At 42.8% G+C, this 26,908-nt stretch overlaps 1 protein-coding gene across 2 annotated transcripts in view; it reads right to left on the bottom strand.

Annotated features, from left to right (window-relative positions):
- GPR176 (G protein-coupled receptor 176) overlaps positions 1-26,908 on the bottom strand; it is a 97,262-nt gene that overhangs the window by 58,777 nt on the left and 11,577 nt on the right. Inside the window, exon 2 of one of the 2 annotated variants that reach the window (XM_081227115.1) lies at positions 11,417-11,501. The exons of the other annotated variant lie outside the window; for it this stretch is intronic. Within the exon in view, the coding sequence (XP_081083241.1) occupies positions 11,417-11,501 (85 nt within the window). The remainder of the gene's footprint in view (positions 1-11,416; positions 11,502-26,908) is intronic. 2 annotated transcript variants of the gene reach the window in all.

Raw genomic sequence — 26,908 nt, 5'->3', positions numbered from 1 at the left:
CCACAAAGGAAGTCAAAGGCAGAGCTAGGACTAAAACCCAATCTTTAACTCTCTGTCCAATGCTAAAATCTTGAACTATTATGGTGTTGCTTCATGGAAAAGCCCACCTAACCTCATTCTGTGATGCTGGAAGAATATGGTCACAGGAGCCACACATCCCTGACTGGAACCAGCCAGTGGTTATCAGTTGATTTTTTAGGTGCCTGTGGAACACCTAAAGCAACTTTATCCCAAAGATCTACTGAAATAGTGAGGCCAATGAATTCCACCACACTTCACATCCTTGTCATATACCTAAAATTGTACTCTCTTTTACGTTCTAATTCCCACATTGCCCAGGGCTTCCTCTCCCTGCCCTTGCTTTCCTCTATTATCTTTCTTCTCTTACCACTCACGGTACCCTCTGGAACTTCTATTCCATGATTAAGACCAACACTTGACAATATCCTGCCTACTTCGCAGAGTATTCCCTGTAGCCTTGGGCCTTAACTAATCCAAGTATCCTGCTTCCCCACTGGGTACTACTATCACTCTCCTGCACACTCCACCTCGGGGCTGGGCATTGGGTCATCAGATTCCTCACTCCCTATTCCTACGTCGAGAACACTGTTTTTCCATATTCATGTAAACCATGAATGAGCTCCTGTAAAGCTCATGCCATCTGGCCATGTCTCCTTCTACTTCCTCTTTGTTTCCGTAACCTGCAAGCTTCCAGGTTACTCCTTATTTGATGAAGATTTCAGCCCCTGATTCACAGCCTTTGTCCTCCCCAGGCCTCACCTTTATCTAGGATAATTTCAAAGTCCCATGTAGGTGACCAGACCCACAATTCCTGTACCTGTCAACTCCAATGAACTTGACCTCTCTTCGCTTCACTCGGTCACACAGTGAATACCCTCAAACTTGTTATCTCTCAACTTCTGTGGCTAGGAAATCTAATAGTGACCACAGTGGCTTAAGGGAGAAACTCTCTCTCTACTTTTTCCCCTGCACTTACTTGTAGAACCACAGTAATCTACCCCCACCACTGTTCTGAAACTATTCTGACACAAGGTCATCATGCATTCATGTTTGTCAATCCAAAGGACATTGTCTAGCTTTTCTCTGCTGGGTTTGATGCCATCGATCACTCTCTCCTGGAAACTCTCTGCTCCCTTTGTTTCTGGAGCACTTCACTACCACAGTCCTCACCCCACCTCTGGGACCATCCCTTCACTGTCTCCTTCACAGGACTCCTCTTCTTTAACTTGCTTTTTAAAATGCCCTTTCAACATCCTCTCATTAGGTGAACTCATCCACACTCTCATGGTTTAGTCATCTACTCTGCTGTCTTCTACATTTATACCCTCAAGCTTTGATTCTTATATCTAACTAGGTATTCCACAGGCACTCAAATTCAACTTGTACCAAACTTAAAACCTTTTGTCCTCACACCCTACTCTGTCCCCGTGAACTCAATCCCTCTCTTTATTGATGGTACCACCACAGATAGCCACTCTAGAAAACTAATCAACACACTCATCTCTGCCTTAACCCAACCTTCAACCCCATATCTGCTCAGTCACCAAGCCCTGATAATCTTAACTCCTTTATTTCTTGAATTTGTCACCAGCTCGTCACACTAATTGCCAAGCCCTGGTCTAAGCATTCATTATACCTTACCTCCTAATTGGTCTCCCTGCTTCTAAGCTTGTCTCCATCAAGTCCATCCTTCACACAACCAACAGAATGATCTTCCTAAAATATAAACCTGACCTTGTCCTGCCCTGTTTAAAACCACTCTGTGGATCCCTGAGGCTCAAAGGACAGATTCCAAGCTTCCTCACCAGCCATGTTCAGCCTTGTGGGATCTGGTTTCTGTCCACTCCTCCAGCCTCACCTTTCATCACTCTCTGCCTTATAATTTATGCTCCAGCCACTCTGAAGTGCTTATGATTTCCATGGACCATAGTGTGCTCTCACTGGGTATCTCCAGCACTGCACTTAGCACAATGAATTATAACTATTTGTTTATATTTCTGTCTTCTCCAGTAGACTGTGAGCTGATTCCCTAAGGGGAGGGATTGTACCTTGTTCATCTTTATATCTCCAGCATCTAACAAAGTGGTTGGCATGTGGTTAGTACTCAATGTTAAAGAATGAATCTTTAAAATCTTCCATTTAAAAGGCACAACATAAGCTACGATGTCATTAAAGGACCTAATAGTATTGGGTTTTTAGGCAATCAATCAGTCAAGTGGTCCAGTGGTGCTTTGGCAGTTTGGGAGAAATAGTTTTATACCCATATACCTTACAAACTTGAAATGCAAAACCAATTTGGATTTTTTTACAACAATCCTATTATATTCTATTTTGTTGTTATTATTACTATTTTTATTATCATCATCATCATCATATGTTAAAAACAATTCACTGTTAGATTCAAACTGTTATGAACATTCAAAGGGACTTAATTAAATTTTCTAATTCAACTATATATCATTAACAACGGCAACTGGTCTAGTACAGACTATCATCTTAACTGTTTCCTATCCTGCACTATCGGTTTGGCTGTTAGGTTCTTAATAACTTAATAGTGCTATGTTCCACACTATTAAAGGCAGTACCTGGTGCAGCTGGTCCCTGCTAATGTATGTTAACACCTTTGTGTGTTGCTGTTTGTTAACAAAATTTACATTTTTCACTATTACTAATGTGTTGTTTTATCCCCAGTTCATACAAATGAATAGATGGTTCAAAAGTGCTCATTAAGAAGATGTGGAGAAAAGGGAACCCTCCTACACTGTTGGTGGGAATTTAAATTGGTGCAACCACTATTGAAAACACTATGGAGGTTCCTTAAAAAACTAAAAATAGAGTTACCATATGGTCCAGCAAGCCCACTCCTGGACATATATACAGAAAAGCCAAAAACTCTAATTAGAAAAGATACATGCACCCCAATGTACACAGCAGCACTATTCACAACAGCCAAAACATGCAAACAACCTAAATGTCCATCGACAGATGAATGGATAAAGAAGATGTGGTACATATATACAATTAAATACTACTCGGGCATTAAAAAGAATGAAATAATGCCATTTACAGCAACATGGATGGACCTAGAGATTATCATACTAAGTGAAGTAAGTCAGAAAGAGAAAGACAAATACCATATGATATCATTTATATGTGGAATTTAAAATGTGACGCAAATGAACTTATCTACGAAACAGAAACAGACTCACAGACATAGAGAACAGGCTTCTGGTTGCCAAAGTCGGGGAGAGGGATGGATTGGGAGTTTGGGGATTAGCAGATGCAAACTATTATATATAGAATGGGTAAACAACAAGGTCCTACTGTACAGCACAGGGAACTATATTCAATATCCTGTAATAAACCATAATGGAAAAGGATATAAAAAAGATTGTGGGGCTTCCCTGGTGGTGCAGTGGTTGAGAATCTGCCTGCTAATGCAGGGGACACGGGTTTGAGCCCTGGTCTGGGAGGATCCCACATGCCACGGAGAAACTAGGTCCGTGAGCCACAACTACTCAGCCTGCGCGTCTGGAGCTTGTGCTCCGCAACAAGAGAGGCCGCAACAGTGAGAGGCCCGCGCGCTGCGATGAAGAGGGGCCCCCACTTGCCACAACTAGAGAACACCCTCGCACAGAAACGAAGACCCAACACAGCAAAAATAAATTAATTAATTAATAAACTCCTACCCCCAACATCTAAAAAAAAAAAAAAAAGAAAGATTGTATATATGTATAACTGAATCACTTTGCTGTACAGCAGAAATTAACACAACATTGTTAATTAACTATGCTTCATTAAAATGAATTTTTTAAAAATTTACTGTGTAACACAGGGAACATTTGTGTCCACCTAGAGGGGTGGGATTGGGAGGGTGGGAGGGGGATGCAAGAGGGAGGAGATACGGGGATATATGTATATGTATAGCTGATTCACTTTGTTATACAGCAGAAACTAACATACCATTGTAAAGCAATTATACTCCAATAAAGATGTTAAAAAAAAACACAGGGGGCTTCCCTGGTGGCGCGGTGGTTGAGAGTCCGCCTGCCGATGCAGGGGACGCGGGTTCGTGCCCCGGTCCAGGAAGATCCCACATGCCGCGGAGCGGCTGGGCCTGTGAGCCATGGCCGTTGAGCCTGCGCGTCCGGAGCCTGTGCTCCGCAACGGGAGAGGCCACAGCAGTGAGAGGCCCGCATACCACAAAAAAAAAAAAAAAAAAAAAACACAGGGAACAATACTCAAGATCTTGTAATAACCTATAATGGAAAATAATCTGAACAAAAATTATCACTGTGCTGTACACCTGAAACTAACACAATACTGTAAATCAACTGTACTTCAACTGTTTAAAAAGTGCTCATTAAGTCATAAATGTGTAATGAAAACAGCAACAAAAATACTAGAATTCACAATAATATTTTAAATATAAACAGTGAACCTCATTCTACTATAGAAATACGAATATACAATGAGGATGATTTCACACAAGTGAAGGAGGTCCAGTCAACTGCCAAGGAATATCTAAGAATTAGATTATATTGGACAATTATTCCATTTCTAAGTGTGTTCCTGTCATAAACCCTTATCAAAGAGTGGCTTGAAGTAGTCAAAACTTTCACATCATTTCAAATTGAATTTCAAAAATTGCACAGCAACCTCCCTACTAAACATCCTAAATTTTTCCAAAACAAGTACAAAATAATGCTTTCCAGTATGAAATTGGCTCATTCTGTCACTAAGGACAGAAAATAGCCCAAAACTACAGAAGCATTACTCCAAGTTGCATTCCTCATACAAAACAAATGAAAATTACTCTATTTTCAAAAAACCCATAAACCAGCCGCCAGGTTAATGACAAATAAAATTCTCAGAGGAAAATTGGACTATGCAAGTATTGGCAAATTTATTAATGCCTCTGTTGGGCATCACACATCAATGGCATGCAACATGGAAGAATAATTTTAATCACATGCACACTAGTATGTATTTTGTTTCACTGGTGAAATCAATGATGCACAGACTAGGCATATCAATTAGCACATGAGTAGAACATATTTGAGAAAGAAGTACTTAAAAACTCTTGGTTCTGTCTCTTACCAAAAACCCCATCAATAAAAGAGTTTTTCATTGAATTAACATTTATTTTTGCAAGCTGTTATGAACATTGGAAAAGGTGCCTTAGGATCAGTACTGATAGAATAAACAGCTATGTTTCCACTGAGGGACATAAATAAAAGTGCTACACAAATAAAAGAAGTTTTACCTTTATGCCAAAACACCCACAGCTTTATTCACTACAAAGGATGACACAAAACAATATGCCTCCTCATCTTAACCCAGGGTTGTAGGAAATATCAACAGTTTAAAATGTGAGTATAATCAAATGACAGTCACTATGCATTTGTCTTCTCAGCATGTTCTGCAAAGAAATGGGCAGAGAACCCTAGACTAGTTGTTCCCCCCCAGAAGTACTCTGGCTGTCAAGGGCACTCACACCACCTTGTGAACTGAGGAACGAAACTAAAGCATTCCTGTTCCATGCAGATAACATAAGCAAGGAGCAGCTCCATGGTTTCAAGCGGCAGCAGTGTAGTTAGTTATTTGATTTTCCTGATCCTCTCATTCAGTAACAAAACATGTTTATTTTGAATACTGAGAATAAACTTTAGAGATTCTTTGAGAAGACTGAAGGGCAAATTTGAGGAAAATGTCCTCGTAGACTTGTAGACTTAGCATCTGATGAAACACTGGCTCTATCCTTCAGGTGAAAAATCACACCATCATTTCTGGACATAGGTTCAATTTGAATCATCCAACTTTCTGAACTGACAGTTATCACACGCTTGCTGCCACTCCTGACAAACTCTAATTATGAAATATTTTCTATTCTAGTAAAATAAGGAGAAAGAACAAAAATCACTGGATATGAAACCAATCATCTTGCTAAATATTAGATATTAAATTGCAAATAATATCTTTCACTAATATAAGGAAAACATTTACTATTAATTTTTCAAGCTTTTTCGGTCAGCTTAACATACATTTATTACTTATCTGCTAAGAAGCATGGGATTTTTTTGTTGTTGTTCTTTAGGGATTTTTTTTTTTTTTTTTGCCGTATGTGGGCCTCTCACTGTTGTGGCCTCTCCTGCTGCGGAGCACAGGCTCCGGACGCGCAGGCTCAGCGGCCACGGCTCACAGGCCTAGCCGCTCCGCGGCATGTGGGATCTTCCCGGACCGGGGCATGAACCCGTGTCCCCTGCATCGGCAGGCGGACTCTCAACCACTGCGCCACCAGGGAAGCCCTTTGGGGATTAAGTAAAAAAAATTTTTTTAATTGAAGTATAGTTGATGTACAATATTATATGAGTTACAGGTGTACAACATAGTGATTCACAATTTTAAAGATTATACTCCATTTATAGTTATTATAAAATATTGCCTATATTCCCTGTGTTGTACAATATATCCTCATAGCTTATTTATTTTATACATAATAGTCTGTACCTCATAATCCTCTACCCCTGCCTTGCCTCTCCTCCCTTCCCTCTCCCCACTGGTAACCACTAGCTTGTTCTCTGTACCTGTGAGTCTGTTTCTTTTTTGTTATATTCACTAGTTTGTTTTATTTTTTTAGAGTCCACATATAAGTGATATCATACAGTAATTATCTTTCTCTGACTTATTTCACTTAGCATAATAACTTGCAACTCCATCCACGTTGTTCCAAATGGCAATATTTCATTCTTTTCTATGGCAGAGTAATATTCCATATATATATATGTATATGGCCATCTTCTTTGTCCATTCATCTGTTGATGGACACTTAGGTTGCTTCCCTATCTTGGCAATCATAAATGATGCTGTTATGAACATTGGGGTGCATGTATCTTTTCAAATTAGTGTTTTCATTTTTTTCAGATATATACCCAGGAGTGGAATTGTTGGATCATATGGTAGCTCTATTTTTAGTTTTGTGAGGAACCTCCATACTGTTTCCCAAGTGGCTGCACCAGTTTACATTACCACCAACAGTGTAGGAGGGTTCCCTTTTCTCCACATCCTTGCCAACATTTGTTATTTGTGTCCTTTTTCATGAGAGCCTTTCTGACAGGTGTGAGGCAATATCTCATTGTGGTTTTAATTTACATTTCTCTGATGATTAATGATGTTGAGGCATATTTTCACGTGCCTTTTGGTCATCTGAATGTTCTCTTTGGGAAAATGTCTATTCAGGTCTTCTACCCTTTTTTTTTTTTTTTTTTTTGGCTGTTCCCCGTGGCTTGTGGGATCTTAGTTCCCCGACCAGGGATCGAACCCAAGCCCTCAGCTGTGAAAGCATGGAGTCCTAACCACTGGACTGCCAGGGAATTCCCTTCTGCCCATTTTTTAATTGGGTTGTAATTTTTTTTTGACGTTGAGTTGTATGAGCTGTTTATATATTTTGGATACTAACCCCTTATCTTTTGGTCATATAATTTGCAAATATTTTCTCCGATTCAGTAGGTTGTCTTTTTGTTTTGTTGATGGTTTCCCTTGGATGTCAAAAGCTTCTAAGTTTAATTAGGTCCCATTTGTTTGTTTTTGCTTTTATTTACTTTAGGAGACAGATCCAAAAAAATATTGCTATGATTTATGTCCAAGAGTGTTCTGCCAATGTTTTCCTCTAGGAATTTTATGGTTTCTGGTCTTGCATTTAGGCCTTTAATCCATTTTTAGTTTATTTTTGTATATGGTGTTAGAGAGTGTTCTAATTTCATTTATTTACATGTAGCTGTCCAGTTCTCCCAGCACTGCTTTGAAGAGACTGTCTTTTCTCCAATGTATATTCTTGCCTCCTTTGTTGTAGATTCATTGGTCACAAGTGCATGCGTTTATTTCTGGGGTCTCTAGCCTCTTCTATGGATCTATGTGTCTATTTTTGTGAAACAGTTTTTATTAAATTTTTTTGAACTTTTCAGTTTACCTCAAATTATGGTGCACTCATTCTCAAAGCACCCTCTACATGGTCTGTAGTTGCTAAAAGTTTGAGAAACATCACATTGGCATATAAATAAATACCATGGACAACATTTTTGTGATTCTTGGGAAATTTTCCTCTTCATAAGCCTAAACGTCTTGAAACATTCACCATGTAATTATTTTTGAAATTAATTTATTAATTAATTTATTTTTGGCTGCATTGGGTCTTTGTTGCTGCTCACGGGCTTTCTCTAGTTGTGGTGGGCGGGGACTACTCTTTGTTGTGGTGCATAGGCTTCTCATTGCGGTGGCTTGTCTTGTTGCAGAGCACAGGCTCTAGGTGTGTGGGCTTCAGTAGTTGTGGCACGCGGGCTCAGCAGTTGTGGCTCACGGGCTCTAGAGTGTAGGCTCAGTAGTTGTGGCGCACGGGCTTAGTTGCTCCATGGCATGTGGGATCTTCCCGGACCAGGGCTCGAACCCATGTCCCCTACGTTGATAGGTGGATTCTTAACCACTGCGCCACCAGGGAAGTCCCTCACAATGTAATTATTTTCCTTTCTTGTCCTAAACAAATGGAATTAGCGATCTATAATTCTCATTTATTTTTCTTATGTAAATAAAAGTAAGCTCCAGAAGATATATTATACAAATAATGACAAGAAAAGAGAATGTGTCATGGCTGCAAAGTTCCTATGATAAATCTTTGTTCACAAATATGGTTATTTGCTATTTAATGGGTCCATTAGAGACAACCTGCTCTTTGGAACTGCCTCAAATAAGGTATCAGATCTGTGCTCAAATAGCCTCCTGGACCACCTTCTGAGCCCCAGAGTATGAAGTAAAAGAGGTCCAAATACCTCCCACTCTTGGAAGCAGTCACCAGGTCATGTGCACAGAGCTTACTCGAGGGTCATATGCAAACCCCTCATGGCCCACCCCCTTAAGACAAGGAAGTCACACTAAGTGTTGGTTCCTGACTGCTCTGACTTTGATGTAATCCTCCTTCAGCAAAGAGCTATAAACAGTGTGGATAACACCTGACTGTTGCTAGGCACTGCCTTAGGTAGGGCAACATTTTGGTAAGTTTTTGTATCTTGGTGCCCTGCAACTTCCACCAAAGTAACCCTAGCAGAGATTGCAGTCTCTCCACATCTAAAATTTCCAACTCTACGTAATAAGGTGAACTGTCCATTAGCTTAGACCATAATTACAAATACCGTGTATAGTGGGAATTCCCCGGCGGTCCAGTGGTTAGGACTCCATGCTTCCATTGCAGGGGTCACAGGTTCGATCCCTGGTTGGGGGACTAAGATCCTGCAAGCCACATGGCATGGCCTAAATAAATAAATAAACCCTGATTTCCTTGGCCCATCTGTAATTTTAAAATATAGATATATATATAAATACCGTGTATAAGGACCACCTAACCAGCAGTTTCCCAAAGTTTTACAGGACTTTATGTAACAGAAATCCAACCACAACAGCTTAAACTAAGAAAGGGTTGTTCTTCCCATGTAACCCAAAGTCCAGAAGAGGATGGGGTGGCTGCTCAGAGAAGTCATCAAGGCAAGGGCCCAGCTTCTAACTTCCTACTCTGCCATTCTTAGCATGTGGCTTATGTCACCAGAGCTGTAAGATGATTATTCCCTTCCCAGGTGTGGGACTCATACTCTAGATAGAAAGGGAGAAAGGCCTAGGCCAAGGGCAAAGGCATGTCCCAGCTTAACCTGTCCCTTTTCACCAGAAAAATAAAAATAAAAAATTCCCAGAGCTCCATCCAGTAAACATCCACTCGCTGGTCAGACCTGGGTTACCTGGGCACCCCTACCTGCAAGGGAATCTGGAAAGTATTTTTATCTGGGCACTCTGTTGCCCTAAACAAAATCAGGGTCTTTTAAGAAAGGAATAAATAATAAAAGCATAGATACTGAATAGGGAACAGGCAGTGGCTGCCACCTGATCAAGAACACTTTATGTTTTGCTCGTTTCACAGGTCAAAAGCCATTGACTCAAACCTCAAACTGACTATTAACTACAGACATTTTTCTCCTCCAAGAAACAGCTCTAAGTTCCTGATCCTTTACTATGAAATTTACTCTTCATGACTGATTTATGTTACCATGCTCCCCCAAAGAGATTGACCACACTCTAGAATACATCACATTAGTAACAATCACAAAGATTCACTGGCTTGGGGGCTTCCCTGGTGGCGCAGTGGTTGAGAGTCCGCCTGCCGATGCAGGGGACACAGGTTCGTGCCCCGGTCCGGGAGGATCCCACATGCCGCGGAGCGGCTGGGCCCGTGAGCCATGGCCACTGAGCCTGCGCGTCCGGGGCCTGTGCTCTGCAACGGGAGAGGCCACAACAGTGAGAGGCCCGCGTACCACAAAAAAAAAAAAAAAAAAAAAAAAAGATTCACTGGCTCATCAGCACCCTCTGAAGGAACTGAGCAAACCCTCTAGCTTTGCTCTGTTTGTTGTATGTTCTTTCTTGCTGATTCCACAGTAAGAATGGGTCTGTGCCCTTTTTTAAAGCCAGGATGTCTCCAAAGCAAATCAGGTAAAGAGGAGTAAGGAGGAGGAATGGGAATGCAAAAAAAAAAAAAAAAAAAAAAATGGTCATGAAGAACCTAGGGGCAAGACGGGAATAAAGATGCAGACCTACTAGAGAATGGACTTGAGGATACGGGGAGGGGGAAGGGTAAGCTGGGACAAAGTGAGAGAGTGTCATGGACATATATACGCTACCAAACGTAAAACAGATAGCTAGTGGGAAGCAGCCGCATAGCACAGGGAGATCAGCTCGGTGCTTTGTGACCACCTAGAGGGGTGGGATAGGGAGGGTGGAAGGGAGGGAGATGCAAGAGGGGAGAGATATGGGGACATATGTATATGTATAACTGATTCACCTTGTTATAAAGCAGAAACACACCATTGTAAAGCAATTATACTCCAATAAAGATGTTAAAAAAAAAAAAAAGCAAAGCTGCCCCCACCTCCTTGCTCCAAGGCAGCTGCTCCTGCCCATTAATTGAATCACCTGTCGGCATACAAAGTAAATTAGAGACAAGGCTTCCAATTCATTAACTATGGCACAACTACCACAGGACTTCGTAATTACAACACACCTGCCCTCCCAGGCACTGAGGGCGGTCCCCTGGCCTACATTATCAGCCAAGCACTGTCCCTGCCTTCTAGGAAACGAGTGCTCAGTGATATAGAACAAGATGCTGAGAGGAAGACACAATTTCTCCAAGTCTCAGACTGAGTACATAATTCAACACAACGCCCCTGCTTTCACGGGGGAATGCTAAATAATGTGTCTTTAGAAATGGGAATCTTGTCTGCCAAGAACTGTGAGACAGCACAGAACTTGACAGGAACACTTCCCTCCTGCTGGGAAGCAGCCCAATGAAGGAAAGAACACTCACCTAGAAGTGGCAAGACCTGGGGGTTTGCTGCAGCCCGACACGCCTGGATAAGTCACCTCATCTCCCCACATCTTGATTTTCACATCTATAAAATGATGGCATTGGACACAATTAAAGATATCTGTGTTGTTTTCCCTCAGCAGCGGGCCAAAGGATCAGAAATATCGGAGCATGGGGATGAATGATTTTTTAAATTTTTTAAAACTTAGTAAAGTTGAGAGAAACCATACTTGGCACACAAACATTAGAATGACAGAGCATGGGTCAAGGGCACAAAATGTCTTTACTCACACTGATCTCCTTTTTGTCAACCATCATGCAAATGTCCATAACATAATGTTAGCAGAATTAAACTCTAGCAGCTGAAAACAAGATAATTATGTTCACCTTCAGCTGTAATGGCTAATTGACCTGGGACTGCTAGTAGCAGCGTGTCACATAATGGTGATCCTTGGGAAGGGGCTTTGTCCCTACTGGCCTACCAAATGGTGTGGGTATCCTAATTTAAACAGAAAAATAAGGCTCCAAACCTTTCCCAGGCTTACCTGCAGCTTTTGTTCCAATGGGATACAGGTTGGACCCCAGGGAAACTCCAAGGTTATTTCCTAACAGTCTCTGAGTCTAAACCAGTGGTTCTCAAACTTTAGTGTACCTATGAGTCACCTGAGAAACTTATTAAATATGAAAATTCCTAAGTCCCACTCCAGAGACTCTGGTTCAGTAGATTTGGGGCACATCATCACAGGAATGAGTATTTTAGAGAAGTACCAGAAGGCAACTGTGATATAGGTAATCCAAAATCCATAGTTGAAGACACGCTGGTCATTCCAAAATAGCTGGGAGGGGTCCTTGTACTAGAAAAGGGCCTGAGTTTCTTTTGTTTGGCTAAAAATCACACAGTCAAGAATTAAATTCCAAACCAGCATGAAGAATATGTAGGTCCTTGCTTCTAAGGAAGATGGACATAGCCTGGCCATGAACGGAACAATGCATATTCCAGACAAACACAGAGAGGTGACTGGTCCACAACCTACCTTTGCTGGAACGATGACGCTAAGACAGCAGCATCATTAGACACTGTGTGTGAGTGAATCATTCATTCAACAGGTGAAAAACAGCATGGGCAGAAGTCCTGGAGAGCCCTGCAGCCCAAGCAGGACTTACACAGCATCATACAGTTAATTTCCTAAAAAGTTTGTCTCTTTTCTTTCTGCTTTTGCTTATCTCAAGTTTTTGAGTTTCCCGAGGACCTACCTTCCTAGATAAAAATCTCACTCCCTCAAATCTGAGCGCCTATTAGTAAGCCTGGCTCAATGATTCTCAATAGGAAAGATTTGAGGTTCTTCACCAAGAATCCTAACTCCTTTTCCAAAGGAGCATGTATGTCATGCTTCTCTCTGAGCTCTGCCATCAGTAGCTTCTCCAATGCCTTTCTTACCCCTCTTGAGGATGTAGAGCTTTGCAATTCTTTGACAAGATTTCGGTTGCCAGAACCCTGTCCACTGTATAAGCTTCCAGCTCATTACCTTTTTTTTTTCCTTTGGCCACGCCATGTGGCATGTGGGATCTTAGTTCCCTGACCAGGGATCAAACCCATGCTCCCTGCACTGGAAGCGCAGAGTCCTAACCACTGGACCACCAGGGAAGTCCCCCGAGCTCATTAATTTTTAATGAGGGAGGTAATGGCTTGTAATTAAGTCACCTCCTCTGGATTAGTTAGGGAACTGGAACTCTAAGCAAGACCCTTATCTTCTCTGCCCTTTAATTCCCACCCCTTGTGGCACACTGCTAACGCTCCTGGCGTTGCGATGTTTCGGGTCTCCCACTCCAAGGAAGAGACGATTCAGAGAGTAATCCTATCTCCTTCACAATCCCTGCCTCGCACCCAGGAAAAATAAAATGAGCCCATTCTATTTTCCTCATTTAATAAATAAGTGTTATGGGACCTTGACTCAAATTGTCCCCAAATATGAAAATGCTAGGGTCTCAAAAAGTTGAAATTGGAAACTTCTGAAAACATTTCACTGGGATATAAGTTCCATAAAGGCAGGGACTTCATTTGGTTCATTCTTACATTCCCAGTACCTAGAGCACCGCATGCCATACAGCAGGTGGACAAATAACACTCAAAAGAGCTGCCCTCAATATCTCCATAGACCTTCCATGGGCTGGGCCTAAGGCACATCCCCTCAGTCCTGCATTTACAGTGGCAAGCAGGAGCCTGCTCCCAGCTCAGGAGAGCTGAAAGTACACATTTCTTCCCAGTTCCACTTCAGTGAGGTTACATTGGGAGCTTGAAATTCACCGTGGTGGAAATATCTACATCATGAAAATTGGCAAATACAACAAATCAAGGCTTTTTTCCTAGAGAGAGCTGGTTGTTAAACATTTACCAGCATACCACTGCCCTTAAGACCTACAACATCTCTTGTCAGTGAATATAAAGGCCAGAAAAAATGAAGCTCAGTTTTTGGCAGCTCCAGTCTAGAAAATAAAGCAATATTTGTCAACTTATTTTGTAAAAGAATCAATTCACACCAGTCCCTGATTCGGGTTCCTTGCGGGTCTCTACAGAAGAGACTGCACTGAAAACTGAAGGGGCTCCTCTGTGAGGCCGTTTCCCATCTGCAGAAGGTTACAGTTAACGAGAGTTAATTGAGCAAAGAAAAATTCTGACAACAGGGGTGAAGGGAAGACAGGAGATGAGCCTCGGGCCCAGCCCACTATGGAGATGCCAAACATAAAGCTCTTCTGAGCTGAGCAGTATGGAATCATACACACTGATTTTGACTCTAAATTATGCTTTCTACTATATTTTCAAACATGTTTATAGCATTTACCATGTGCCACGCACTAGTCAGTTTGCTTAGCAAATGTTTACGCATGATTTTAGCTGCAAGTACCACACATAAGTGTTCACTATCACCCAGACAAAAGAAACTCTTCTGATTCCCCCACCTTTAGCTCATGAAAAAGCAGAAACACACATCTACTCACCACCCACTTAATGGCTCTGGGCTTGTTCATGGTAAGAAACCTGGAGCTGAGGTCCACGTGACCATGGATGATTTGTGTTTGAATGGATTTCCTCAGGGGTCACAGATTAAATTTGGCACCGTGGTATATGTCCCTTCAATTTTACAACTGTGGAGTTTAGTGGAAAAAGGCAGAAGCCAAGGAGGAGGAAGCAGTCAGTGTTGCCGTAGGCCTACTTTTCTTTTATTTATTTATTTATTTTTTTGCGGTATGTGGGCCTCTCACTGTTGTAGCCTCTCCCGTTACAAAGCACAGGCTCCGGATGCGCAGGCTCAGCGGCCATGGCTTACGGGCCCAGCCGCTCCGCGGCATATGGGATCCTCCCGGACCGGGGCACGAACCCGCATCCCCTGCATCGGCAGGCGGACTCTCAACCACTGCGCCACCAGGGAGGCCCTAGGCCTTCTTTTTTGAAGAGCTAGAAGACTATATTAGGAAGCCTCTTAAATCTTTTCCAGCTATGTAACAATGATGAAAATAAAGATAAAACAAACTACAAGGACTTCCCTGGTGGCACAGTGGTTAAGAATCTGCCTGCCAATGCAGGGGACACGGGTTGGATCCCTGTTCCAGGAAGATCCCACATGCCGTGGAGCAACTAAGCCCGTGCGCCACAACTACTGAGCCTGTGCTCTAGAGCCCGCGAGCCACAACTACTGAAGCCCGTGTGCCACAACTACTTAAGCCCGCACACCTAGAGCCTGTGCTCCGCAACAAGAGAAGCCACCGCAGTGAGAAGCCTGCGCACTGAAATGAAGAGTAGCCCCCACTCGCCACAACTAGAGAAAGCCCGTGCGCAGCAGTGAAGACCCGATGCAGCCAAAAATGAATAAAATAAATTTTTTAAAAAATTAAAAAAACGAAAACATCTCAGGGACACTGGTGGACTGAGAAGTCCAGACTGGTGACAGGTGGGTGGAATTTCAAGGCCTTAATTATTGAGGTATCAAATAAGAAGTCCCAGAAAAAGGTGGAGCCCAGCATGAATGAAAGGGCTGAAAGCAAAAGAAGCCCAAAACACTAGGGATGGCATATGACACATCCCCATAAGATGGTACATACTGTCTAAATTTTTTATTTCAATCTCAAAGTTTTGTGATTTTTTTTAATTCTGCATAGTACAAATAGAAGGATGATTTAGTGTTTTCCAGTTTAGGTAACTTCAGACAGTTCTATCATATTTCCGACTGCCAACTATTCCAGCTGAACCTCCATATGGACATATTAGGTTAAGAGACAGAGAAGGAGCACCTAAAGATAAGGGGAAGTACGCATATAACCCCACCACTACTTTTTTTTTTTTAATGGAATGGAAACAGACGGGGTTATTTATTTATTTATTTATTTATTTATTTATTTATTTATTTTTGCGGTACGCGGGCCTTTCACTGTTGTGGCCTCTCCCGTTGCAGAGCACAGGCTCCGGACGCGCAGGCTCAGTGGCCATGGCTCATGGGCCCAGCCGCTCCGCGGCATGTGGGATCCTCCCGGACCGGGGCACGAACCCATGTCCCCTGCATCAGCAGGCAGACTCTCAACCACTGCGCCACCAGGGAAGCCCCCTCTTGGCTTTTTGAATAAAAAACTTAGTTATTACTTATAGGATATGGATTGAGATAGAGATGCAGGGGCAGAATTAGGAAATCAGACTATCTCATTCATAAAATTTTCAGGTAAGTTTATCTATGTCAGATTTGAGAAGGGGCCCTGCCTATTCATATCTAGAGTATCTATTTTTTCCACATTACCCTCAGACCTTAAACAACGCTAGCTATTAAAAGATGGATAGAACTGGTACCAATAACTCCAAAGTTAAATTCCTAATTCCTCCCCATCCCAACCACTCTCTTTGCAAGAATAAGTTGGCTGAAGGCAATGTTACTACTCCCCTAGGAGGAGAAAAACAAGTCTTCTAATGACCCAAGCACTGACTTTAAATAACCAGTCTTCCCCCTTCATCCTCCTAACATCTACTCTCATTGGTCAGCTCCCAGGGCTATAACCTGGGAGTTAACCTGCATGATGCCCTACTGTCATCCCCACAGACACTAAGAAGTTGGCTGGGCATCCCTTAGATGAATGTTAAAGTGTGAAGCACCTGCATCAAAATCATATAGAGCACTTTTTAAAAAGACAGACTCTAAGACCCCAGGCCAAACCCACTGAAACAGAATTTCTGATGGTGAAACTCAGGAACCTGCATTTTTAACAAGTGATTTTTATGCCTATTAGGTTGAAGAATCTCTGCCTCACAATGACAATCACAAAGAGAGGCAAAGTGATTTACCAAGTCAACCCATTGCTCAACAGCAGGGCCAGGCTAGAACCCACCCTTCCTGAGCACCTGGTGTGAGCCTCACCAACTAGAGCCCATTGACCAGTTACTAACAAGAAAAACGATTTGGCGCTCTACAGAGAAAGTCCCATGCAATCTTAACAATAACAGCATCCCACAGAGAAATAGCCCTCTAGTCCTTAATTCTGCCTTGCACGTGGCAGAGCCAGAAAGCTTCATTTTAGGGCTTCTAATAATTTGTAGAATCATCTCTGCTAAAGATTTGCAGCCTTGGGAGAAGGTCACAGAAACAACAGGACAAATACAAAAGGTGCTATTTTCATCAATCAGTGAGAGGGTCTGGAAACTGAAATTTGATTATTTTGTCTCTGCTTGAGTCTCTCTTGAACTCTGTGTTCCTGGAAATTACATTCACACTCAGGTTGACTTCAGAGAGTTATTCTTTCCTTTTCATTTATCAGGTTTCGGAAGTGTTTTTTGTCCTCAGACACTGCACAGGAAGCCCCCACAAAAAACAGCTGTAATTAAAGGTGTAAATGAGCACACACAGGGATACTCAGGGAGCCAGGGAGTAAATATCAAAAACCCTCTAATACGAGGCAGAGGTGTCCTCAAACATTCTCGCTCAGAAAATACGAAGTCACTCGTAATACAAGTCACTTTCTCAATTACTTTATTTGGAACAAGTAAAACATTATTTTACTTGGACTTTCATAATGACCTCAAATTACCCCAGTCAATGTTACTTTAGGCTTCTTGTAAAGGTCATCTGATGAAATAATTTTTAAAGGAGACAACGGTATCATTCAACATTCCTGGGAGTGTGAACACACAACTGCAAGTTTCATAAGCTCTCATTAAAAAGCCACATATGTCGGGCTTCCCTGGTGGCGCAGTGGTTGAGAGTCCACCTGCCGATGCAGGGGACACGGGTTCGTGCCCCGGTCCGGGAGGATCCCACATGCCATGGAGCGGCTGGGCCCATGAGCCATGGCCGCTGAGCCTGCGCGTCCGGAGCCTGTGCTCTGCAACGGGAGAGGCCACAACAGTGAGAGGCCCGTGTACTGCAAAAAAAAAAAAAAAAGAAAAAAAGAAGCCACATATGTCTATGTCATGGAGTTTGTGAATGGCAACCAGACAAATAGGGAGAAAAAAATGCCCAAAAGAAATCAGAATGGGGCTTCCCTGGTGGCGCAATGGTTAAGAATCCGCCTGCCAATGCAGGGGACATGGGTTCGAGTCCTGGTCCGGGAAGATCCCACATGCTGCAGAGCAACTAAGCCCGTGTGGCACAACTACTGAGCCTGTGTTCTAGAGCCCACAAGCCGCAACTACTGAGCCCGAGTGCCACAACTACTGAAGCCCACACACCTAGAGCCCGTGCTCCACAACAAGAGAAGCCACCACAATGAGAAGCCCGTGCACTGCAATGAAGAGTGGCCCCCGCTCACCGCAACTAGAGAAAGCTTGCATGCAGCATTGAAGCCCCAACGCAGCCATAAATAAATAAATAAATAAATAAATAAATAAGAATGGTTACTTGTGGCTTATATTGAAATTTCAGTGCAAGCCAAAAAACAAACAAAAAAAAACGAGGCTGTGTCTCTCTTACACAGCTTGGAAGTGATGATGGGCCCTGAAAAACCGTATGAGGTGGCTCTAAAATGCTTCCCACAAAAGCAGTTGCTGATATCAAAGAGGTATGTGGAGAATTTGAACAAAGTTGCTTCATGAATTTTAATTAGGAAAAACAGCATTTCTAAATTAACATACTATTTTCTCATTGGAATTGGAAAATTCTATCAAGGCATCAAGATACAATGGATAGAGAATACCAAAGTAAGGTGTCAGATCAAGATGCAAATTTTTCAAAGTTATGGTCAAGTGGTTATAATACTTGAATCCTCACCCACCTGGAGGATATAAAAGAATAGACGGAGAGCTGTGGGTGGGCACTGAGTCCTATCCACCCAGGCGAGAAGGGGAGGGGTGACCATCTCTCCCCTCAACCCTAGTAAGGGGCTTCAACAAGCCCATGAAGACAGCTTGATGTGTGTCCCCTGCAACTGAGGTTCACAGAGAATTGTGACTGGCTCCTGTCTGAGAAACCTACAGGGCAAGAGATGGGCTGATGAGTTGCTCAAAGAAGAGGCTAGAGCAGGCAGCCGGCACTTCCAGAATTTGTTGGGGCCAAGAATCCATATGTGTTCCATTGGATCAGATGTGGGCCACAGTGTACGAGCAATGGCATAGGGTCAGGTCATGGCTTGTCCAAGAGGGTCACCTGCAGGGGCAAACAGCCCTCAGCAAAAAGAAGCTGAAGGTCCAGCAGCATTCACAGGGGCTGAGGACAGAGTAACCTGCTAACCAAGAATACGGAAGGGCATCACAACCATCAAGGGACAGGTGACAGTCCAGAGAGCAGGATTAGGCTTTCTGGCCTTTTCTGTCCCTGCTACATCTCCCCCCTCCACCTTTATACCACCAAGCCCCACCTCAGCTTCAGTCCTGGAAGGCCAAGAAACCTTGGCCCAGAAGCTCAAGATGGGGAAGGAAGCCAACCAGACTCCTTTACCCAACTTCAAGTTTCTCCCAGGCAACAGGCCTGGACTGGGGATCGTGGAGGGGGGGAGTTTTTCATTTTCAATCAAGTTTTGTGTTTTACCTCTTTCATCAGACTTTTGCACATTATGTGCTAAATTGAGAGTGTTTGGGGACTTAAGAATAACCAGAAACGTTGCAGAGTTGCCCATACTTTCATTTAAGAAGTCATATAAATGGAATTGAAATTAAAAGGAACAAACCATTGACACACACAATTTAGATGAGTCTTCAGGGGATTATATGGAGTGAAGAAACCAATCCCAAAGGGTTATACATTATATTATTGCATTTATATAATGCTCTTGAAATGACAAAATTATAGAAATTGAGATCAAATTAGTGGTTGCCGAGTAAGAAGGGGTGGGAGTGAGAGGAAAGTGGATGTAGTTACAAAAGGGCAACAAGAGGAATCCTTTCTGTGATGGAAATGTTCTGTATCTTGACTGTATTGACATCAACATCCCGGTTATGATATTGTACCCACCATACACACAGGCCACACAGGTACTATTGGGGGAAACTGGGTAACCGGTACCTAGCTTCTCTCTGTATTATTTCTTAAACTGCATGTGAATCTACAATTACCTCAAAATAAAAGGTTTAATTTTTAAAAAGGTGCTGAAAGCTGTGTGTACACCAGTTGAAGAGGTGATGACCAGCCTTTATTACACTGATTCAATTCTGACAGCTGAAGATACTTGGTCTGACTCATTTGTAAAACCCGCTGCTTTTAGTTGTGCAAAAATCAGGGTTTTCAACTTAATATTCGCTGGTTGCCTTAGTGTACTAGTTTACTATGGTTGCCAAAATAAAGTACCACAGACCAGGTGGTTTAAAACAACAGAAATTTATTGTCTCACAGTTATGGAAGCTAGAAGTCTGAAATCAAGGTGTTAGCTGGGCCATGCTCCCTCTGAAACCTGTAGGGGAATCCTTCCTTGCTTCTTCCTAGCTTCCGATGGCTTGCCAGCAACCTTTGGTGTTCCCTGGCTTACAGATGCATAACTCAATCTCTGCCTTCACCTCTTTCTCTGTGTGTCTGTCCTCACTTAGCCTTCTTTTAAGGACACCAGTCATGTTGGATTAAAGGCCCACCCTACTCCAGTATGACCCCATTGAAAGTACTTACATCTGCAATGACCCTACTGCTACATAAGGTCATACCCTGAGGTACTGTGGGTCAGGACTCCTACATATCTTTTTGGGGGGATAGGGGTGCACAACCCATAACACTTGGCTAGAGTCAAGATATTCTGTTTGTTGTTTTCAGACCTTATTCACATCCCCATTCCCACCACGGAGCTTCCCAGATGGACAGGTGGAAGGATGGATGGTGGTTCCCTAACAGTTGATAGAAACTCCAGCGCACCACTCTGATCTCACACACCTAGGAGCCACCTGTCTCAGTACAGGCAGCCAAATGCCACCTGTAGCTCCCTGATGGCAACACTGCCTCTCAGCCACTCTCCCACAGGGAGCGTCATGTTCCCAGGCTGCTTCAGCAATCACTCTTTGTCTAGGATCCAAAAGCCTCTGAAAGCTATAGTGACATCCTCATACACATTATGCTGCCAGGTTCAAAAGGCTGCCTGTCCTATTTCACAGGCTCGCTCTAAATTAAATCAGGCTATAACTTATGTCCTTGTGGATTTCCTATCAAGAGACCTGCTGTCCCTCCAGATATCTGGCTTTTATGAGCACCGCTCCCAGCCACTCGATATAACTGTGTGTATCTGAGTCCTGGCTGCGGGCAAAATTCAAGGTCAGAAAGCTCCTAGGCATGTAAATCAAGATAGGAGCTATTTAATTAATTGTTCTGTTTAATTGTCCCCAAGCATCTCATTCAATAAACATTTCCTGAGCACCAACTATATGCCAGGCACTCTTCTTGATGCTGGGGACATAGCAGTGCATTAAACAAACTCTCTATCCTCATGGCTCTGCATTCTAATGGAGAGAGAGAGAACACTGAACAAACAAGACAATAACCGCTGTAAAGGAAATCAACAGGATGATGCGACAGAAGTGGAGAGGGGACATCTGAGCTGCAATCTGAAGGATGAACACAAGCCAGCCACAAGATGTGTCTACGGGAGAACATTCCAGGGCAGAGAGAAGAGCAAGGACAATGGCCTTTACAAGTATTGAACTTGACATGTTCAACTGAAAGGTGATTCAGAAACTATGTGGGACCTCTCTGCTTTGCTCCTTTCCACCTTCTGCCACTTGCTGCGTGCCTTCTGCCTTCGTATTGTCTTTTTTAAAAAATTTTTATTTTATATTGGATCATAGTTGATTAACAATATTGTGTTAGTTTCAGATGTACAGCCAAGTGATTCAGTTATACATATACATGTACCTATTCTTTTCCAAATTCTTTTCCCATTTAGGTTATTATAGAATATTGAGCAGACTTCCCTGTGGTATACAGTAGGTCCTTGCTGGTTATCTATTTAAAATATAGTAGTGTTGGGGCTTCCCTGGTGGCGCAGTGGTTGAGAGTCTGCCTGCTGATGCAGGGGACATGGGTTTGTGTCCCAGTCCGGGAGGATCCTATATGCCGTGGAGCGGCTGGGCCCGTGAGCCATGGCTGCTGAGCCTGCGTGTCTGGAGCCTGTGCTCCACACTGGAGAGGCCACAACAGTGAGAGGCCCGTATACCACCAAAAAAAAAAAAAAAAATATATATATATATATATATATATATATAGTAGTGTTTATATGTCAATCCCAAACTCCCAGCCTACCCCTCCCCCCCACCCTGTAACCATGAAAAGATGCTCAACATCGCTAATTATTAGAGAAATGAAAATCAAAACTACAATGAGATATCACCTCACATCTGTCAAAATATCTACAAACAATAAATGCTGAAGAGGGTGTAGAGAAAAGGAAACCTTCCTTCACTGTTGGTGGGAATATAAATTTGTACAGCCACTATGGAGAACAGTATGGAGGTTCCTTTAAAAACTAAAAATAGAGCTACCATATGATCCAGCAATCCCACTCCTGGGCATATTTCTGGGGAAAAAACATGATTTGAAAGGATACATGCACCCCAATGTTCATTGCAGCGCTGTTTACAATACCCAAGACATGGAAGCAACCTAAATGTCCATCAACAGATGAATGGATAAAGAAGATGTGGTACATACATACAATGGAATATTACTCAGCCATTAAAAAGAATGAAATAGGGCTTCCCTGGTGGTGCAGTGGTTGAGAATCTGCCTGCCAATGCAGGGGACACGGGTTCGAACCCTGGTCCAGGAGGGCCCTACATGCTGCAGAGCAGCTGAGCCCATGTGCCACAGCTGTTGAGACTGCGCTGTGGATCCCACAAGCCACGGCTGCTGGGGCCCGCACGCCTGGAGCCCGTGCTACGCAGCGGGAGAGGTCGCCGCAGTGAGAGGCCCGCGCTCCACAACAAAGAGTAGTTCCCACTCACCACAACTAGAGAAAGCCCATATGCAGCAACAAAGATGCAACACAGCCATAAATAAATAAATAAATAAATAAATAAATAATTTATTTATTTATTTATTCTTTTTTTAAAAAAGAATGAAATAATGCCATTTGCAATGACATGGATGGACCTGGAGAATATCATACCAAGTGAAGTAAGGCAGACAAAGACAAATATCATATAACTTACATAGTCTAAAAAAATGATACTAATGAGCTTATTTACAAAACAGAAACAGACTCACAGACTTCGAGAACGAACTTATGAATTGTTTGTTTAACTTGACAATGCCCACATGAGTCTGGCCCAGGTTCTTCCCTGCACTTGAATGCCTGGACTTTGTGCTGACAAATCTCCTGCTGTCCCACCCATGCCCTGGGCTTGGATCAACTGAGGATATGCATTTCACCCCTCACAGAAGTGATCTGCTTCCACCATCCTGAGAGCTGGACACTGGCCATGGTGAAATTCAAAGCAGAAAACGGGGAGCAGCTCATTTCCCCAACCATATACCTGCCAGGCGTCTGTGGACGTCATCCACACCCCACAACTGACTGTGATAAGGGTTGTGTTTCCCAGGACTCAGCCACAGCCTTGCCCGCTGACCTCCCCAGAAGCTCTATAAACACTCTGGACGCAGAAGCCAGCTTATGACCCAGAGCCTGGTGAGCTCATCATCTCCTGGGACGCTGCATCTAACAATGGCAGTTTTTCCCTTTTCTAACACAGCTAGATTTTTTTTTTCTGGTCCCTAAATTTTTATATTAATAAACTATTAACTATTTATGTGTAAGTAACTTGATTTTTTTAAAACAATGTTTAACTGAGAGAGAAAAAGCATCAGAAGCTCTGTGCTGATTCAGGACCGATGTCACTGATTTCCTGGTCCAGTAGAGTCTCCTCTGGGCTTCTGCCCCTGCACGTGCACATGCAGCTTCCAGCCTCCTCTACGTTCCTGGACGACTTTCCACTCCTGACCTCTTGCACTGCCAGACTTACAGTCACCCTCAGTGGCCATGAGCATCTCTCCAGCTGCCAGCCCATCCCTGGTTCCTGGTCAACTCAGGGCTCTGGGTTTCAGCCGCTCTTCTTTCCTGGGCATCAGACATTCACGGCATCAGGCCCTGCCTGGCTGTGGGAGTGTGCTCACGAGCAAGTCACTCTCCCTCTGAACCTGTTTACACAAATGCAGGATATGAATGGTGACAACAATACTATAGAAATCAGTCAGGATATTTCTGTTGTGCATGACAGGAAGCCAACTCACGAAAGTTTAAGCAAAAAGGGAGATGTTGGGTTTTTTTGCTTCATGTAATTGGAGAACACAGGTTCAGGACCTCGAGGGACTCACACAGTATCATCAGAATACTTTCTCTGTCTCCCTCCACCCTTCACCCTCCTCTCACCCTCACCTCTGCCCTCATTCTCTACTGATCAGATGGTTCTGGGCTTCCTTTATCCCTGCTTAGCAGCCCCTTTGGAAAAGAGGGCTTCTCTACCAGCATTTCTATGTCAAGGGCTTTGACCAAGCTTAGATTCCCACGACCCATCCCTGGACTAATCACTGAAGACAGGTAAATAGCAAGGCCTGGGTCATGTGCCCACCGCTACCTCCCAGGGTAGGTGTGGGGCTAAGCAGAGTATTGTGAGGGGCACTCATATAAGGAACCACACAAAGTAGAAAGCAGTAAATACTACAGTTTGGTTCACTAAATATTCATTCCATAATCTTCCAACCATCTGCTACCCTCTGCTACAAAGGCTAGAAAGCTAAAAATACTACTTCGCAGACTGTCTTGCAGTTAGAGCGCAGGCTTATATCCACATTCTGCCCAGCACATGTTCCCAAGAAAAGCAGACATGATTAATGTGAGGTGGTGGCTGGTGCAGTCATCAGGTTTTCTCGTAAGTACAGGAGGATTACAGATACCTTTTGCTCTTCGGGGCCAGCTATGTCGTAGGGTTCTAGAGTCTAATCCCTACATCACTGGTGGTACATGACAACAGCTTCATTTCTGCTAGAACTAGTGTATGGCTGTGCATATTTCCTAACTGTGCCCCTAGCTCTGTAGCATCCAGGCTTGGTTCCCTGAATCCCATAAATTCTGTAAGCAACCTAATACCCTGAAAGAAATTTCTTTCTTCATCAACTGGCTAGTTTGGTGTAGAAGTAAAACTAACACCTTGCCCTGCTACATTATGCAAAAATGTGCACATTAGGTTCCCTGGTCAGGAGAAAACAAACATACGCCTGCTCCCTGAGCCACACCCCTCCCCCAAAATAAAAACAGTAAAAAGACCCAGGATCACACTATCTAGCTCTGGTCCCCAAAATAACTGAAATAGTGAACCTTTCCTGTAACTTACTGACTCCTGATAGAAACAACTTTATTGTTTTGCAACTTTATTGACTTTTACAGTGCTGCCATCCAAAGACATGACACAATCTTTGAGGTTACAACACTCACATGAGGTAACTGCTTTTTTCCCCCACACTGAACATAAGAAATGTAAACGTGGTAATCTTGGGGTTGCTTTCTTTTAAAATAACTGTTTGTTGTATATTTCATTTGTCAAGCCAGTCCTTCAAAACCCTGAACTTCCTTGCAATCCATCTTTGTAAATAAAATGTTTTCCTTTCCTGAATGCTTTTATAGCTGTGTCTTCTTTTGACAATAGGCTCTGTTGTTTGCAATTAAGAGCCCTGATAAATATTGGAAGGGAGGCTCCCCAGTGTATGAACATGAGTTGTTGAGGGAGGGCAGTGCTGTTAGAGGGAAAGGATGCGTTGAGAAAATAAAAACGCAAAAAAAATTGTGCCTACATTATTTCATAATTCATATTATGATCGACTGGAATAATGTGGTAAACTACAAAACCCAGTGTAAAGGTAAGGCTAAAGCAGTATTCTGATTGGTAGTTACCATTTGGCAGGTGAGTCAAGGGTACCTGCATTGCACAGGAAGCATCCATCTCCCATTAGCAAAAGTCTCCATGTCTTTCCCTATTAAAGACCCTCTATGAAGGTCCTAAACGGCCCACATATAGTCTTCCTAGATAAGGTGACCATTACTTGGATATCAACAATGCACATGGAGTCATCTATCCCTGCCACAGGTGCCGACTAAGCATCAACTGGCAAAAACGTGATCACAGGCCAGCATCAGGCAGCACCACCAGGACACAGACAGGGAGGAAGTTTACACTGGATACCCACCCAATTCAGTGTAGCCATCAGCGCTGGAAGAGAAGGAGGCAACTGGACTAGGGAGAGGCACGAGTGGAGATTCAAATGTACCTATAACATTTTAATTTTATAAAATAAAAAATGTAAGAAACAAATATGACAAAATGTTGCCATTTGATATTTCTGAAGGTGCGCTGGTAATTTGTTAATATTTTTTCTGCATTTTTAAAACCTCTCAAAAAAACAAAAAAAAGGAGAAAGAGAAGCCCAAAAGAGAAACCTTATAGGTTTCATGCTTTGCCTCTACCTCTATAATTTTGCCCCTCAGGAGAAACCTTTCATCAGAAATAACAGTAATTTTTTTAAAAAAAACTGAGTTCTAAAACTGATGTTAAACCATTACTAGAAATTTATTTTAAGTGCTAAGGTGCCTAGACATTAGTGTTTCAGATTAAACTGAAAGTTTTTCAGGTGTCTCAGATTTGGTGAAGCAAGTTTTCAACGTAGGCCCAAAAGAAGTTTCCCAAGATTCCTCAGAATCAAGTGTGGCCACCAATGAAAATATTGCTTGAGTCCATTTGAAGGCATTTCCCTGGAAATTGCTTGTAAGTGCAAAAGCAAAAGAAAACAACAAAATTCCTGAGCAGGAACATTCAAGAGTTTTTGGTTCTAGAGGCCTCCTGAAAGAAATCGTGTGTGTGTGTGTGTGTGTGTGTGTGTGTGTGTGTGTGTGTACATATTGGAGGGAGGGGGATGTTAATTAAGAGGGTTCAGGGCTACACCCTTGGCTTATTCAATTTTGTCCATGCCTTACAGTGTGTTAAAGGAAGCTTTATTTTGCTTATTTTCCCGTTGTCAGTAAACCTTTATAATGCCCTAGCCTCGTGGTAGAATTTTAGTAGAA

Source organism: Mesoplodon bidens (genome assembly GCF_964165515.1).
Source record: "Mesoplodon bidens genome assembly, chromosome: 3".
NCBI classification, from domain to species: Eukaryota; Metazoa; Chordata; class Mammalia; order Artiodactyla; family Ziphiidae; genus Mesoplodon; species Mesoplodon bidens.
This window is presented reverse-complemented; position numbering and strand designations above follow the sequence as displayed.